Consider the following 13,060-nt stretch of genomic DNA (forward strand, 5'->3'; position numbering starts at 1 on the left):
AGGATGAACCAGACTTGTGGAGGTCTACAATTTATTGTAGGTCTTGGCTGATTTATTTTGATTTTACCATGATGTCAAGCAAAGAGGCACTGAGTTTGAAGGTAGACCTTGAAATACATCCACAGGTACACCTCCAATTGACTCACATGATGTCAATTAGCATATCAGAAGCTTCTAAAACCATGACATCATTTTCTGGAATTTTCCAAGCTGTTTAAAGGCACAGTCAACTTAGTGTATGTAAACTTCTGACCCACTGGAATTGTGATACAGGGAATTATAAGTGAAATAATCTGTCTGTAAACAATTGTTGGAAAAATGACTTGTGTCATGCAAAAAGTAGATGTCCTAACTGACTTGCCAAAACTATAGTTTGTAAACAAGAAATTTGTGGAGTGGTTGAAAAACGAGTTTTAATGACTCCAACCTAAGTGTATGTAAACGTCCGACTTCAACTGTATGTCAATAAGGTATTTCTGTTCATTTAAACATTTTATATAATGTGCAAAAATGTTTAAAAACCTGTTGTCGCTTTGTCATTATGGGGTGTTGTGTGTAGATTGAGGATTTAATTATTATTATTATTTTTTAAATCCTTTTTAGTAAAAGGCACATAACAGCCCGCTTGGAGTTTGCCAAAAGGCACCAAAAGACTGACCATGAGAAACAAGATTCTCTGGTCTGATGAAACCAAGATTGAACTTATTGGCCTGAATGTCAAGTGTCACGTCTGGAAGAAACCTGGCACCATCCCTACGGTGAAGCATGGTGGTGGCAGCATCATGTCTGGAAGAAACCTGGCACCATCCCTATTGTGAAGCATGGTGGTCGTAGCATCATGCTGTGGGGATGTTTTTCAGCGGCAGGGACTGGGAGACTAGTCAGGATCGAGGGAAAGATGAAGGAGCAAAGTACAGAGAGATCCTTGATGAAAACCTGCTCCAGAACACTCAGGACCTCAGGCTGAGGCAAAGGTTCACCTTCCAACAGGACAGTGACCCTAAGCACACAGACAAGATAACGCAGGAGTGGCTTAAGGACAAGTCTCAATGTGCTTGAGTGGCCCAGCCAGAGCCCGGACTTGAACCCGATCTAACATCTCTGGAGAGACCTGAAAATAGCTGTGCAGCGACACTCTCCATTCAACCTGACAGAGCTTGAGAGGATCTGCTGAGAAGAATGGGAGAAACTCCCCAAATATAGGTGTGCCAATCTTGCTGCGTCATACCCAAGAAGACTTGAGGTTGTAATCGCTGCCAAAGGTGCTTCAACAAAGTACTGAGTAAAGGGTCTGAATTCTTACGTAAAAGTAATGTTTAAGTTTATTTTTAATAAATTAGCAAAAATGAAACGAAAAAAAATATATTTTGCTTTGTCATTATAGGGTATAGTGTGCAGATTGATGAGGGGGGGGGGAAACAATTTAATAAATTTCAGAATAGGTCTAACGTAACAATGTGGGAAAAGTGAAGGGTTCTGAACGAGACACCTCACTTTTTTAAATATATATAAATTAGCAAACGTGTCTAAAAACCTATTATGGTGTATTGTATGTAGATTGATGAGGAAAATAAAAAAAATTATCCATTTTGAGAGTCTCATCATTCCAGTCATAATAGTTTCAAATCAGATCCAATTTGATTTGTCAAATACAGTGCCTTGCGAAAGTATTCGGCCCCCTTGAACTTTGCGACCTTTTGCCACATTTCAGGCTTCAAACATGAAGATATAAAACTGTATTTTTTTGTGAAGAATCAACAACAAGTGGGACACAATCATGAAGTGGAACGACATTTATTGGATATTTCAAACTTTTTTAACAAATCAAAAACTGAAAAATTGGGCGTGCAAAATTATTCAGCCCCTTTACTTTCAGTGCAGCAAACTCTCTCCAGAAGTTCAGTGAGGATCTCTGAATGATCCAATGTTGGCCTAAATGACTAATGATGATAAATACAATCCACCTGTGTGTAATCAAGTCGCCGTATAAATGCACCTGCACTGTGATAGTCTCAGAGGTCCGTTAAAAGCGCAGAGAGCATCATGAAGAACAAGGAACACACCAGGCAGGTCCGAGATACTGTTATGAAGAAGTTTAAAGCCGGATTTGGATACAAAAAAGATTTCCCAAGCTTTAAACATCCCAAGGAGCACTGTGCAAGCGATAATATTGAAATGGAAGGAGTATCAGACCACTTTTTCCGTTACCAAACCTAGGCTACCTTGCCGCCCCATATGTGATATGTGAATGTGTAATGTTTTCCAAAAACCAAAGTTCGGTACTTATTGTGGTTTTGGGGGTCACGGGTTCGGCTGTCCGGTAAATTAAATTCAAAATGTTCCTTACTTTGTCTGTTGTGACCGGATTATTACGTCGGGCCTCAAGTTTCCACTCTGAAGTCATAAAATACCAGTTGGAAGCATTTCATGTGATTTGAACTCGTTGAGAAATGCCAACTGGCTAATGACCAACAAGCGGTGTCAACCATAAACTAAAAGTACAGCTATCATTATTGTAAACAAATTATAGTTTTTTTAAAAACACAATAAATAGCTTTTTATTCATATATAATGTTTTGTTGCATTTAAATGCTGTTGTAGAAGCCATTTCCTCAGTAGGTGAGGTCACCATGTGGGAGAAGTGTGTGCTCAGGATGATCGTTTCCCCAATAGTAATAACCACTTGGAGGAAAGTGGATTTCTCCCCAGTCGTATGTGGTAAATTCCCTCTTCCTTGGTTACGAACGCACCGTGACACTACCTCCTTCAGTGCCAGACGCCCTGACTAATAAAAGGTGTTGTGTCTGTAGCACGGTACATCTCCCACCCCTGGGGTAATGTGATGGCCTGTCTACGATAACGGGTGCAAGAGCAAAGTATGACCCCACCACTCGCCATCGCACAGAAGTACTTCCTGGCTGCGCCTCACAAAAAGGAGTGCGCCAATTAAGATTTTAAAGTTTGATTAACGTGCACATAGGCTTTAGTTGTTTTAACAGAATAGCATGAAATGGTTTTTTTTCAGCTCTGATTTACTTGAGGAGCAGGGCCCCACCACACAGAGGAGCAGGGCCCCACCACACAGAGGAGCAGGGCCCCACCACACAGAGGAGCAGGGCCCCACCACACAGAGGAGCAGGCCCCACCACACAGAGGAGCAGGCCCCACCACACAGAGGAGCAGGGCCCCACCACACAGAGGAGCAGGGCCCCACCACACAGAGGAGCAGGGCCCCACCACACAGAGGAGCAGGGCCCCACCACACAGTTTAGGCATAGACTTTAGGCCTAGTATTTTTACTTTGTAAATATATTTTTAGAGGTATTAGAGTTCACAGTGCGGACCGAACCGAGGTCCCCGTGCCAAACGGTTCAGTACACACATACGTGTCCTGTTACACCCTTAAGAGGCCTACAGGATTCACAGAGGAACTGTCATGTCTTATGGAGCATGCAGCAGTGTTGCTGAACAGATTACAACAGACAGAAAAGACTGAAATAAAACAACAAAACAGACAGATACAGGTTTCCACCGGTATAGAAAAGGGGTAACGGTACATTATATTCTAGATGTTTAGAATCTCTTTAAGTGCTCTCAGGTACACCACTCAGAAATGGTGAGGGGCCTTTTTGTGACAATTGGTTGTGTTTGTTTATGTATGACAGCAGAACCAGTGTGGTGACACACACACACACAGACAGGGAGGGCAAGAGAAGAGAAAAGAGAGCGAGTGAGAGAGAGAGCAAGAGAGAGAGAGAGCGAGAGGTTAACTGTACCTGTTGCCTCTCCTTTGGTCTCTGCTCCCAGGAGGTCCAGGTCAGGGTTCATCCCACTGGGAGAGGAGGGAGTCAGGTTCCCCAACGGCCCCTCAGATCCTCCATGGTTCAGCAGGTCTTCCATCAGCTCACTACCTGCCCCAGGGAGGGTGCTCAGGCCCTGGGTCGACACCGAAGACAGGTCCTGATGTCTGGGAGAACTAGTGCTCATCATGGAAGGTTTGGAGATAGAGCTGGAGATAGAGCCTCGGAGAGGTTTGTGAGGAAAGGAGTGGCCCAGCAGAGAAGACGACACACCACCAACCAAACAGTCGGCGTCCAGCTGCAAGGGTTTGTGTGGCAATGCATGGTGGGACAGGGAATTATTAGGTTTTGGGGACTGGGAGACTGAGTGAGAGGCTAGGCCTGAGTCAGTACCTACCCCTGCTGCTAGCTGGGCTTTAGGTACTGAGTAAAAGTCCTCAGCAGTCTCCTGCTTGATCTTCTTCACTGACTTGTCCCCCTGTCCCCTGTCCTCAGACCCTGGTCTCTGGGGGCCGGGCATGCCCCCCGGGGGACCCCTCTTCCTGGGTCTGTGATGAGGCTCGTAGTCTACGTCTCCATCCTCGTCCGTCGTGGCTGAAGACTCACAGACAATATCAAACAGGTTGTTGTTATACTCCTCGGCGTTGTCGTCAGCCTCGGTGTTGTCGTCGCTGCAGTTGGAGAAGTCGCAGGAGTCCCGTGTCTGGCTGCTGTCACCTCCCTTGGCCTTGGTGGAGCGGCCCAGAAACCTCTCACCTCCTGGGCTGCTCTGACGGGCTGAGGCCCCTCCCTGGACACTGAGGCTGTCTGAGTTGATGCTTCGGCTGTCCTGGAAGCAGCCCCCCCGCTCCTTTAGAATCAGAAGTCAACAAAGACATTTGACATGGATCGGGAATTTGACCTGGTGGAATGGCCCTGACAACATCAGAGAGAATACAGTGAAGTATTCAGACCCCGCAACTATTCTCCACATTTTGTTACAGCCTCATTCTAAAATGGATTAAGTCGTTCTCTTCCGCCTCAATCTAGACACAATACCCCATAATGACAAAGCGAAAACAAGTTTAGATTTTCTTGCAAATGTACTAAAAATACCTAAGTATTCAGACCCTTTGCTATGACACTCTAGATTGAGCTCAGGTGCATCATGTTTCCAATGATCACCCTTGAGATGTTCCTACAACTTGGAGTCCACCTGTGGTAAATTCAATTGATTGGACATGATTTGGAAGGGCCTTGGTCAGAGAGGTGACCAAGAACCTGATGGTCACTGACAGAGCTCCAGAGTTCCTCTGTGGAGATGGGAGAACCTTCCAGAAGGACAACCATCTCTACAGCACTCCTCCAATCATACCTTTATGGTAGAGTGGCCAGAAAGAAGCCACTCCTCAGTAAAAGGCACATGACAGCTCGCTTGGAGTTTGCCAAAAGGCACCTAAAGGACTCTCAGACCATGAGAAACAGGATTCTCTGGTCTGATGAAACCAAGATTGAACTCTTTGGCCTGAATGCCAAGCGTCACGTCTGGAGGAAACCTGGCACCATACCTACGGTGAAGCATGGTGGTGGCAGCATCATGCTGTGGGGATGTTTTTCAGCGGCAGGGACTTGGAGACTAGACAGGATCGAGGGAAAGATGAACGGAGCAAAGTACAGAGATCCTTGATGAAAACCTGTTCCAGAGTGCTCAGGACCTCAGACTGGTGCGAAGGTTCACCTTCCAACAGGACAAGGACCCTAAGCACACAGCAAAGACAATGTAGGGGTGGTTTCGGGACAAGTCTCTGAATGTGCTTGAGTGTCCTAGTCAGAGCCCGGACTTGAACCTGATCGAACATCTCTGGAGAGACCTGAAAATAGCTGCGCAGTGACGCTCACCATCCAAACAGACAGAGCTTGAGAGGATCTGCAGAGAGGAATGGGAGGAACTCCCCAAATTACAGGTGTGCAAAGCTTGTAGCGTCATACCCAAGAAGACTCCAGGCTATAATGGCTACAAAAGGTGCTGAGTAAAGTACTGAGTAAAAGGTCTGAATAATTATGTAAATGTGATATATAAAAATATAAACCTGTTTTCGCTTTGTCATTATGGGGTATTGTGTGTAGATTGATGAGGGGGGAGGGGCTGTAACGAAACAAAACGTGGAAAAAGTCACAGGGTCAGAATACTTCCAATATGACCTTTCTATAAACTAGAGTACCAGAGGATGGGTACCAGAGGATGGGTACCGGTGAGGATTTCCCTGAAAAGGTGTTCCAGCTTTTAGAAGTCATTGATAACAATCTGACAATGTTTTAATGTCATGGGGCGGGCAGGGTAGCCTACTGGTTAGAGCATTGGACTAGTAACCGGAAGGTTGCAAGTTCAAATCCCCGAGCTGACAAGGTCGTTCGTTCTGCCCCCTAGGCCGTCATTGAAAATAAGAATTTGTTCTTACCTTAAATAAAGGTAAAATAAAAAGATTTTTAAAAATTAAATGAAGATGGGGGATCATAATCAATAACATTCACAAGTTGATTTAAAACCGGTTTTTAACTGTTTTATTTGTCCAAATCCCAAGATTGTGTGACATAAAACATGACTTGCATTTTGGCTGTTGGATAGTTTGTGTAGAGATCATTACATGTTGGCAGTGTAAACTGACGTTAAATTAGACATCGAACCAGGTATCAGGCTGTTGGATAGTTTGTGTATAGAGATCTCATTACATTTTGGCAGTGTAAACTGACGTTAAATTAGACATCGAACCAGGTATCAGGCTGTTGGATAGTTTGTGTATAAAGATCTCATTATATTTTGGCAGTGTAAACTGACGTTAACTTCTTCGATATAGGGGGCGCTCTTAATTTTTGGATGAAAAACATTCCCGTTTTAAACAAGATATTTTGTCACGAAAAGATGCTCGACTATGCATATAATTGACAGCTTTGGAAAGAAAACACTGACGTTTCCAAAACTGCAAAGATATTGTCTGTGAGTGCCACAGAACTGATGTTACAGGCGAAACCCAGATAAAAATCCAATCAGGAAGTGCCGCATTTTTTGAAACCGCCTCATGGCAATGACTCCTTATATGGCTGTGAAGGAGCTAGGAGTCAGCTTACGTTTTCCCCAAGGTGTCTACAGCATTGTGACGTATTTGTAGGCATATCATTGGAAGACTGACCATAAGTGGTCGCTTAGTGTCCTCCGTTGCAATTATTGCATAATCTCCAGCTGCAGTATTTTTCCGTTTGCTTCTGATGAGAAGCCAGCTGCCACCACTGATAGATTATCGAATAGATATGTGAAAAACACCTTGAGGATTGATTCTAAACAACATTTGCCATGTTTCTGTCGATATTATGGAGCTAATTTGGAAAAAAGTTTGGCGTTGTAAGTGACTGCATTTTCCGGTATTTTTCTTAGCCAAACATGATGAACAAAACGGAGCTACTTTGTCTACACAAATAATATTTTTGGAAAAAAATGAACATTTGCTATCTAACTGAGAGTCTCCTCATTGAAAACATGCCAAGTTCTTCAAAGGTAAATGATTTTATTTGAATGCTTTTCTTGTTTTTGTGAAAATGTTGCCTGCTGAATGCTAGGCTTAATGCTATGCTAGGCTATCAATACTCTTACACAAATGCTTGTGTAGCTTTGGTTGAAAAGCATATTTTGAACATCTGAGATGACAGTGTTGTTAACAAAAGGCTAAGCTGTTTCAATATATTTATTTCATTTCATTTGCGATTTTCATGAATAGGAAACGTTGCGTTATGGTAATGAGCTTGAGGCTATGATTACGCTCCCGGATACGGGATTGCTCGTCGCTAGAGGTTAAATTAGACATCGAACCAGGCATCAGGCTGTTGGATAGTTTGTGTATAAAGATCTCATTACACTTTGTGTGTCTTTATGTTACAGGTGAAAACGGTTTTCATGGACACACAAATCCCAAATTATGGAATGCTTCTAACCGAGAGTCACTTTACATTGACATCTAAAACCCTGTTCACTCATGACTGCACGGCCAGGCACGACTCCAACACCATCGTTAAGTTTGCCGATGACACAACAGTGGTAGGCCTGATCACCGACAATGATGAGACAGCCTATAGGGAGGAGGTCAGAGACCTGGCCGTGTGGTACCAGGACAACAACCTCCCCCTCAGCGTGATCAAGACAAAAGAGATGATTGTGGACTACAGGAAAAGGAGGACCAAGAACGCCCCCATTCTCATCGACGGGGCTGTAGTGGAGCAGGTTCGGAGCTTCAAGTTCCTTGGTGTCCACATCACCAACAAACTAACATGGTCCAAGCACACTAAAGACAGTCGTGAAGAAGGCACGAGAAAACCTTTTCCCGTCAGGAGACTGAAAAGATTTGGCATGGGTCCTCAGATCCAAAAAAGGTTTTACAGCTGCACCATCGAGAGCATCCTGGCGGGTTGCATCACCATCTGGTATAGCAACTGCTCATCCTCTGACCGCAAGGCACTACAGAGGGTATTGGGTACGGCCCAGTACATCACAGGGGCCAAGCTTCCTGCCATCCAGGACCTATATACTAGGTGGTGTCAGATAAACACCCTAAAAATTGTCAAAGACTCCAGCCACCCTAGTCATAGACTTCTCTCTGCTACCACACGGCAAGCAGTACCGGAGTGCCAAGTCTAGGACCAAGAGGCTCCTAAACAGCTTCCACCCCAAAGCCATAAGACTCCTGAACATCTAATCAAATGACTACCTAGACTATTTGCATTGCCCCCCCCCCCCCTTTACACTGCTGTTATTATCTATGCATAGTCACTTTAATAACTCTACCTACATGTACAGATTACCTCAATTACCTTGACTAACCTGTAGCCCCACACATTGACTCTGTACAGTACCCACTGTATATAGCCTCCACATTGACTCTGTACCGGTACCCCCTGTATATAACCTCCACATTGACTCTGTACAGTACCCCCTGTATATAGCCTCCACATTGACTCTGTACCGGTACCCCCTGTATATAGCCTCCACATTGACTCTGTACCGGTACCCCCTGTATATAGCCTCCACATTGACTCTGTACCGTAGCACCCTGTATATAGCCTCCACATTGACTCTCTACAGTAACACCCTGTATATAGCCTCCACATTAACTTGGTACTGGCGGTGCCGTACAGTCCTAGCCCTGCAGTTCCGTAGCCCTGAGTTGTCGTACAGTCCTAGCCCTGAGTTGTCATACAGTCCTAGCCCCGAGTTGCCATACAGTCCTAGCCCCGAGTTGCCGTACAGTCCTAGCCCCGAGTTGCCGTACAGTCCTAGCCCCGAGTTGCCGTACAGTCCTAGCCCCGAGTTGCCGTACAGTCCTAGCCCCGAGTTGCCGTACAGTCCTAGCCCCGAGTTGCCGTACAGTCCTAGCCCCGAGTTGCCGTACAGTCCTAGCCCCGAGTTGCCGTACAGTCCTAGCCCCGAGTTGCCGTACAGTCCTAGCCCCGAGTTGCCGTACAGTCCTAGCCCCGAGTTGCCGTACAGTCCTAGCCCCGAGTTGCCGTACAGTCCTAGCCCCGAGTTGCCGTACAGTCCTAGCCCCGAGTTGCCGTACAGTTCTAGCCCTGAGTTGCCGTACAGTTCTAGCCCTGAGTTGCCGTACAGTTCTAGCCCTGAGTTGCCGTACAGTCCTAGACCCGTGTTGTCGTACAGTCCTAGCCCTGAGTTGCCGTACAGTCCTAGCCCTGAGTTGCCGTACAGTCCTAGCCCTGAGTTGCCGTACAGTCCTAGCCCTGAGTTGCCGTACAGTCCTAGCCCTGAGTTGCCGTACAGTCCTAGCCCTGAGTTGCCGTACAGTCCTAGCCCTGAGTTGCCGTACAGTTCTAGCCCTGAGTTGCCGTACAGTCCTAGACCCGTGTTGTCGTATAGATGGAGTTGTCATGACGTTGCCCTCTTTGGGTACAGCAAGCCTCATCCCCCTCTCCCTGCCACCCCCTTGCCTCCTTCAACTAGGCTGCTGTGGTCAGAGAGAGGTCGTAAATTCCTGAGGAGAAGACCCTGCCTCATGGACACACAGTATAAGAGACAGAGTGAAGTTTCATAGAGAACAAAGGAATTTCTTCCACCGCACAGAACTTGAAGTACGAACAAATTTCATGTTCCGGAGAAAGTATAAAAGATCAGTGAAGAATCCAGCTACGAACTGGTCCGTTTGTTACAACTTGGTGAAGCTCATGGGAGACGGTGTGACCACATTACCATAACGCTGTTTATATAATAGCGTCAGATATGAGGTTTACATCTAATTGTTGTATAAGATGAATGAGTGAGTATGACACTGTTTGTAAAATTGTGTGATGTGATTTTGGACTGTTTAATGAAGGAAACTCCAATTCTCTTTTGAGTTGAACTAAATCAGAGGACCGCCACTGAGCCCAGTTAGGGTCAGGCATCCTGGGACAGGCCCTTTTCTGCAATTCCGAATAAAACCCCAACTTTGAGAAATTCTCAAGTAGACCATGTTTTCCTCCATTACGAGGGGACAAAGGTTGTAGACCATTGCTGAATATTTTAACCATTACACGTGGTTAAACTCTTAGACTATCGATATCGACAGAATAAGAACAAGTCTTTGATATTAATTACTAGTCTGCAGCTAGGAATTTGGTATCATTGAAGAACGACAACCGCCGAAACATCCATTCTACAACAACATGAATGAATGTCACTGAACTATCCCCTCTAACCACGACAGAGAGAGAGAGAGACGGACAATTCTACAAAAGAAACACACTTTTCACCAGCGATCAAGACGACACACTGAGCGTAAATATATATATTGATTGCAATTGTTCCCGAATGAGTGAGCGTTCATGTGCAAAGGATTAGCATTTCAATTGTTATAATGATCAACTCTGTAGTGACTTCTCAGCTGACCTCCACTCCCCGTTTTGTCCACCAAGCCACGATGCCGGTTTAGCCCACATTCCCTTATCATTTCTTGTAACCATATTTACTTTGTTTGTTTATGCATTTCTGTGAATTACTTAGTTAGTAATAAATAAATGATTTAAGACAATTGATGTATGGATGACTCATAGTGAAGACTGGGTTTGTGCAGATAACCAACAATTTACGACGTTTGGAATGAGACTAACGTGAGGTAAAGTAAATAATTCATTATTTCGAAGACTAATTGATCAGATAAAATATCTGAAAGGTTATATTAGGAAATTATAACCTTGTAATCTGAATATTTTCCTTGGTGCCCCGACTTCCTAGTTATTTACGGCTACATGATTAATCAGTTTGATCGTGTAATACTAATTACAGAGAATCTTTGATAAAAACTAAAAGTCTTCAGTTTAATGACAGACACGACAGAGTTATGGGCCAATTTGCATATATTCACTATTATTCCTCCGAGTTCACATTTGGAACTGCATGAAAATAAAAATTATTTTAGTTTCAAACCATTTAGAAATGTTTATCCCAATGTCACACATTGGCCCCATTATTTACAGAAAAACAAACTGTCCACTGATTGTAAACTCTTACAGTACTGGGTTGAACCCCCTTTGCCTCCAGAAAAGCCAGACTTCGTCAGGGAAAGTTGCTCAATAGGTATCAAGGGACTTAAGGCATGCCAGCAAAACATTCCCCGCTCCATTAAATCACCGCCACCAGCCTGTAGTGTTGACACCAGGCAGGATGGGGCCATGACTCATACTGCTTACAGAGCGCTCTGCTGCTCATTTTTTCTTTACATTTATTTAACCAGGCAAGTCAGTTAAGAACAAATTCTTATTTTCAATGACGGCCTGGGAACAGTGGGTTAACTGCCTTGTTCAGGGGTAGAACAACAGATTTGTACCTTGTCAGCTCGGGGATTTGAACTTGCAACCTTCCGGTTACTAGTCCAACGCTCTAACGCTCTAACCACTAGGCTACCCTGCCGCCCCTCATGCTAAACACTGAGCGCCATCAGCTTGACAACAGGAGCCGGGATTCGTTGGACCAGGCAATGTTTTTCCACTCCTCTATTGTCCAGTGTTGGCAATTGGAGCCACTTCCTCTTGTTTTTTTTATCTGATTGGAACCTGGTGTGGTCATCTGCTGCAATAGCCAATCCGTGAAAAGGACCGACGAGTTGCATTCCGAGAAGCCGTTTCTGCACACCACTGTTGTACTGCACCGTTATTTGCCTGTTCGTGGACCACCTTTTAGCTTGCACGATTCTTGCCATTCTCCTTCGACATCTCATCGACGAGCTGTTTTTGGCAACAGGATTGCCACTGACCGGATATTTTTATGTTTGTCACACCATTCTCGGTAAACCCTAGACACTGTCGTGCGTGAAAAGCCCAGGAGCCCAGCCGTTTCTGAGAACCAGAGCATTGGAACTGGCACACCTGGCACCGACAATCATACCACGCTCAGTCGTGTAGGTCACTTGTTTTACCCATTCTAACATTCAATTAAACAGTAACTGAATGTCTTGATGCCTGCCTGCCTGCTTTATATAGCAAGCCACGGACACGCGACTCACTGTCTGGAGGAGCGAACCATTTTTGTGAACGGGGTGGTGTAAACTGGCCACAGTGTAAAAAAAAAACACCTACCTTCTGGCCTGTTTTACAGGTGGCGGGGAGGGGCCAGTGGTAGGCGTGGCCCGCGCTGCACCCCCACATAGCGGTCAGGTTCCCATGGGAACCCTCGGTAAGCAGGTGTTTGAGGTTCGGGATGAGAGCACAGATGGTGCCGTGACTGTGGGCCCAGCGGACCAGCTTAGACAGGTTCTCTGAAGAAGTGTGCAAGCAGTCTTCCATCGTGAGTTGGAGCCGTTTCCCCTATGGAAAAATGTATATTACTTATTCATAATAGAAGTGTGAGTTCAAATTAAAATCTAATCAAACTTCGTCACACGCGCCTAATACAATAGGTGTAGACTTTACCATGAAATGCTTACTTAAAGGCCCTTAACAGTGGCCCTTAAAGGCCCTTAACAGTGGCCCTTAAAGGCCCTTAACAGTGGCCCTTAAAGGCCCTTAACAGTGCAGTTTAAGAAGAACATATTTACCAAGTAGACAAATACAAAGTAATAATAAAAAGTAATTGTTAGTGTAATTTAATTATTATATATATATATATATATATTATTGAAAACCCTTAATCTATTTTATGAGAATTTGTAAGATTATTTTTTGCATAAAATAGACGGAGACCAGTCTTTTTAATAATAGGTAACAGAATTTATTCTCCCACTTAACCACAAGCAACAGTTTATATACAG

The 13,060-nt window shown here is 44.7% G+C and overlaps 1 protein-coding gene across 3 annotated transcripts in view; it reads right to left on the bottom strand.

Moving 5' to 3' along the window:
- Positions 1-13,060, bottom strand: part of LOC110523071 (uncharacterized protein KIAA1958) — a 38,756-nt gene that overhangs the window by 20,327 nt on the left and 5,369 nt on the right. For all 3 annotated transcript variants that reach the window (XM_021601482.2, XM_036976558.1, XM_021601481.2), the window contains exons 2-3: positions 12,390-12,617; positions 3,777-4,650 (exon numbers count right to left, since the gene is read on the bottom strand). In XM_021601482.2, the coding sequence (XP_021457157.2) occupies positions 3,777-4,650; positions 12,390-12,596 (1,081 nt within the window). In that variant the 5' untranslated portion in view covers positions 12,597-12,617. The remainder of the gene's footprint in view (positions 1-3,776; positions 4,651-12,389; positions 12,618-13,060) is intronic.

This window comes from Oncorhynchus mykiss, chromosome 5 (genome assembly GCF_013265735.2).
Source record: "Oncorhynchus mykiss isolate Arlee chromosome 5, USDA_OmykA_1.1, whole genome shotgun sequence".
Taxonomy (NCBI): Eukaryota; Metazoa; Chordata; class Actinopteri; order Salmoniformes; family Salmonidae; genus Oncorhynchus; species Oncorhynchus mykiss.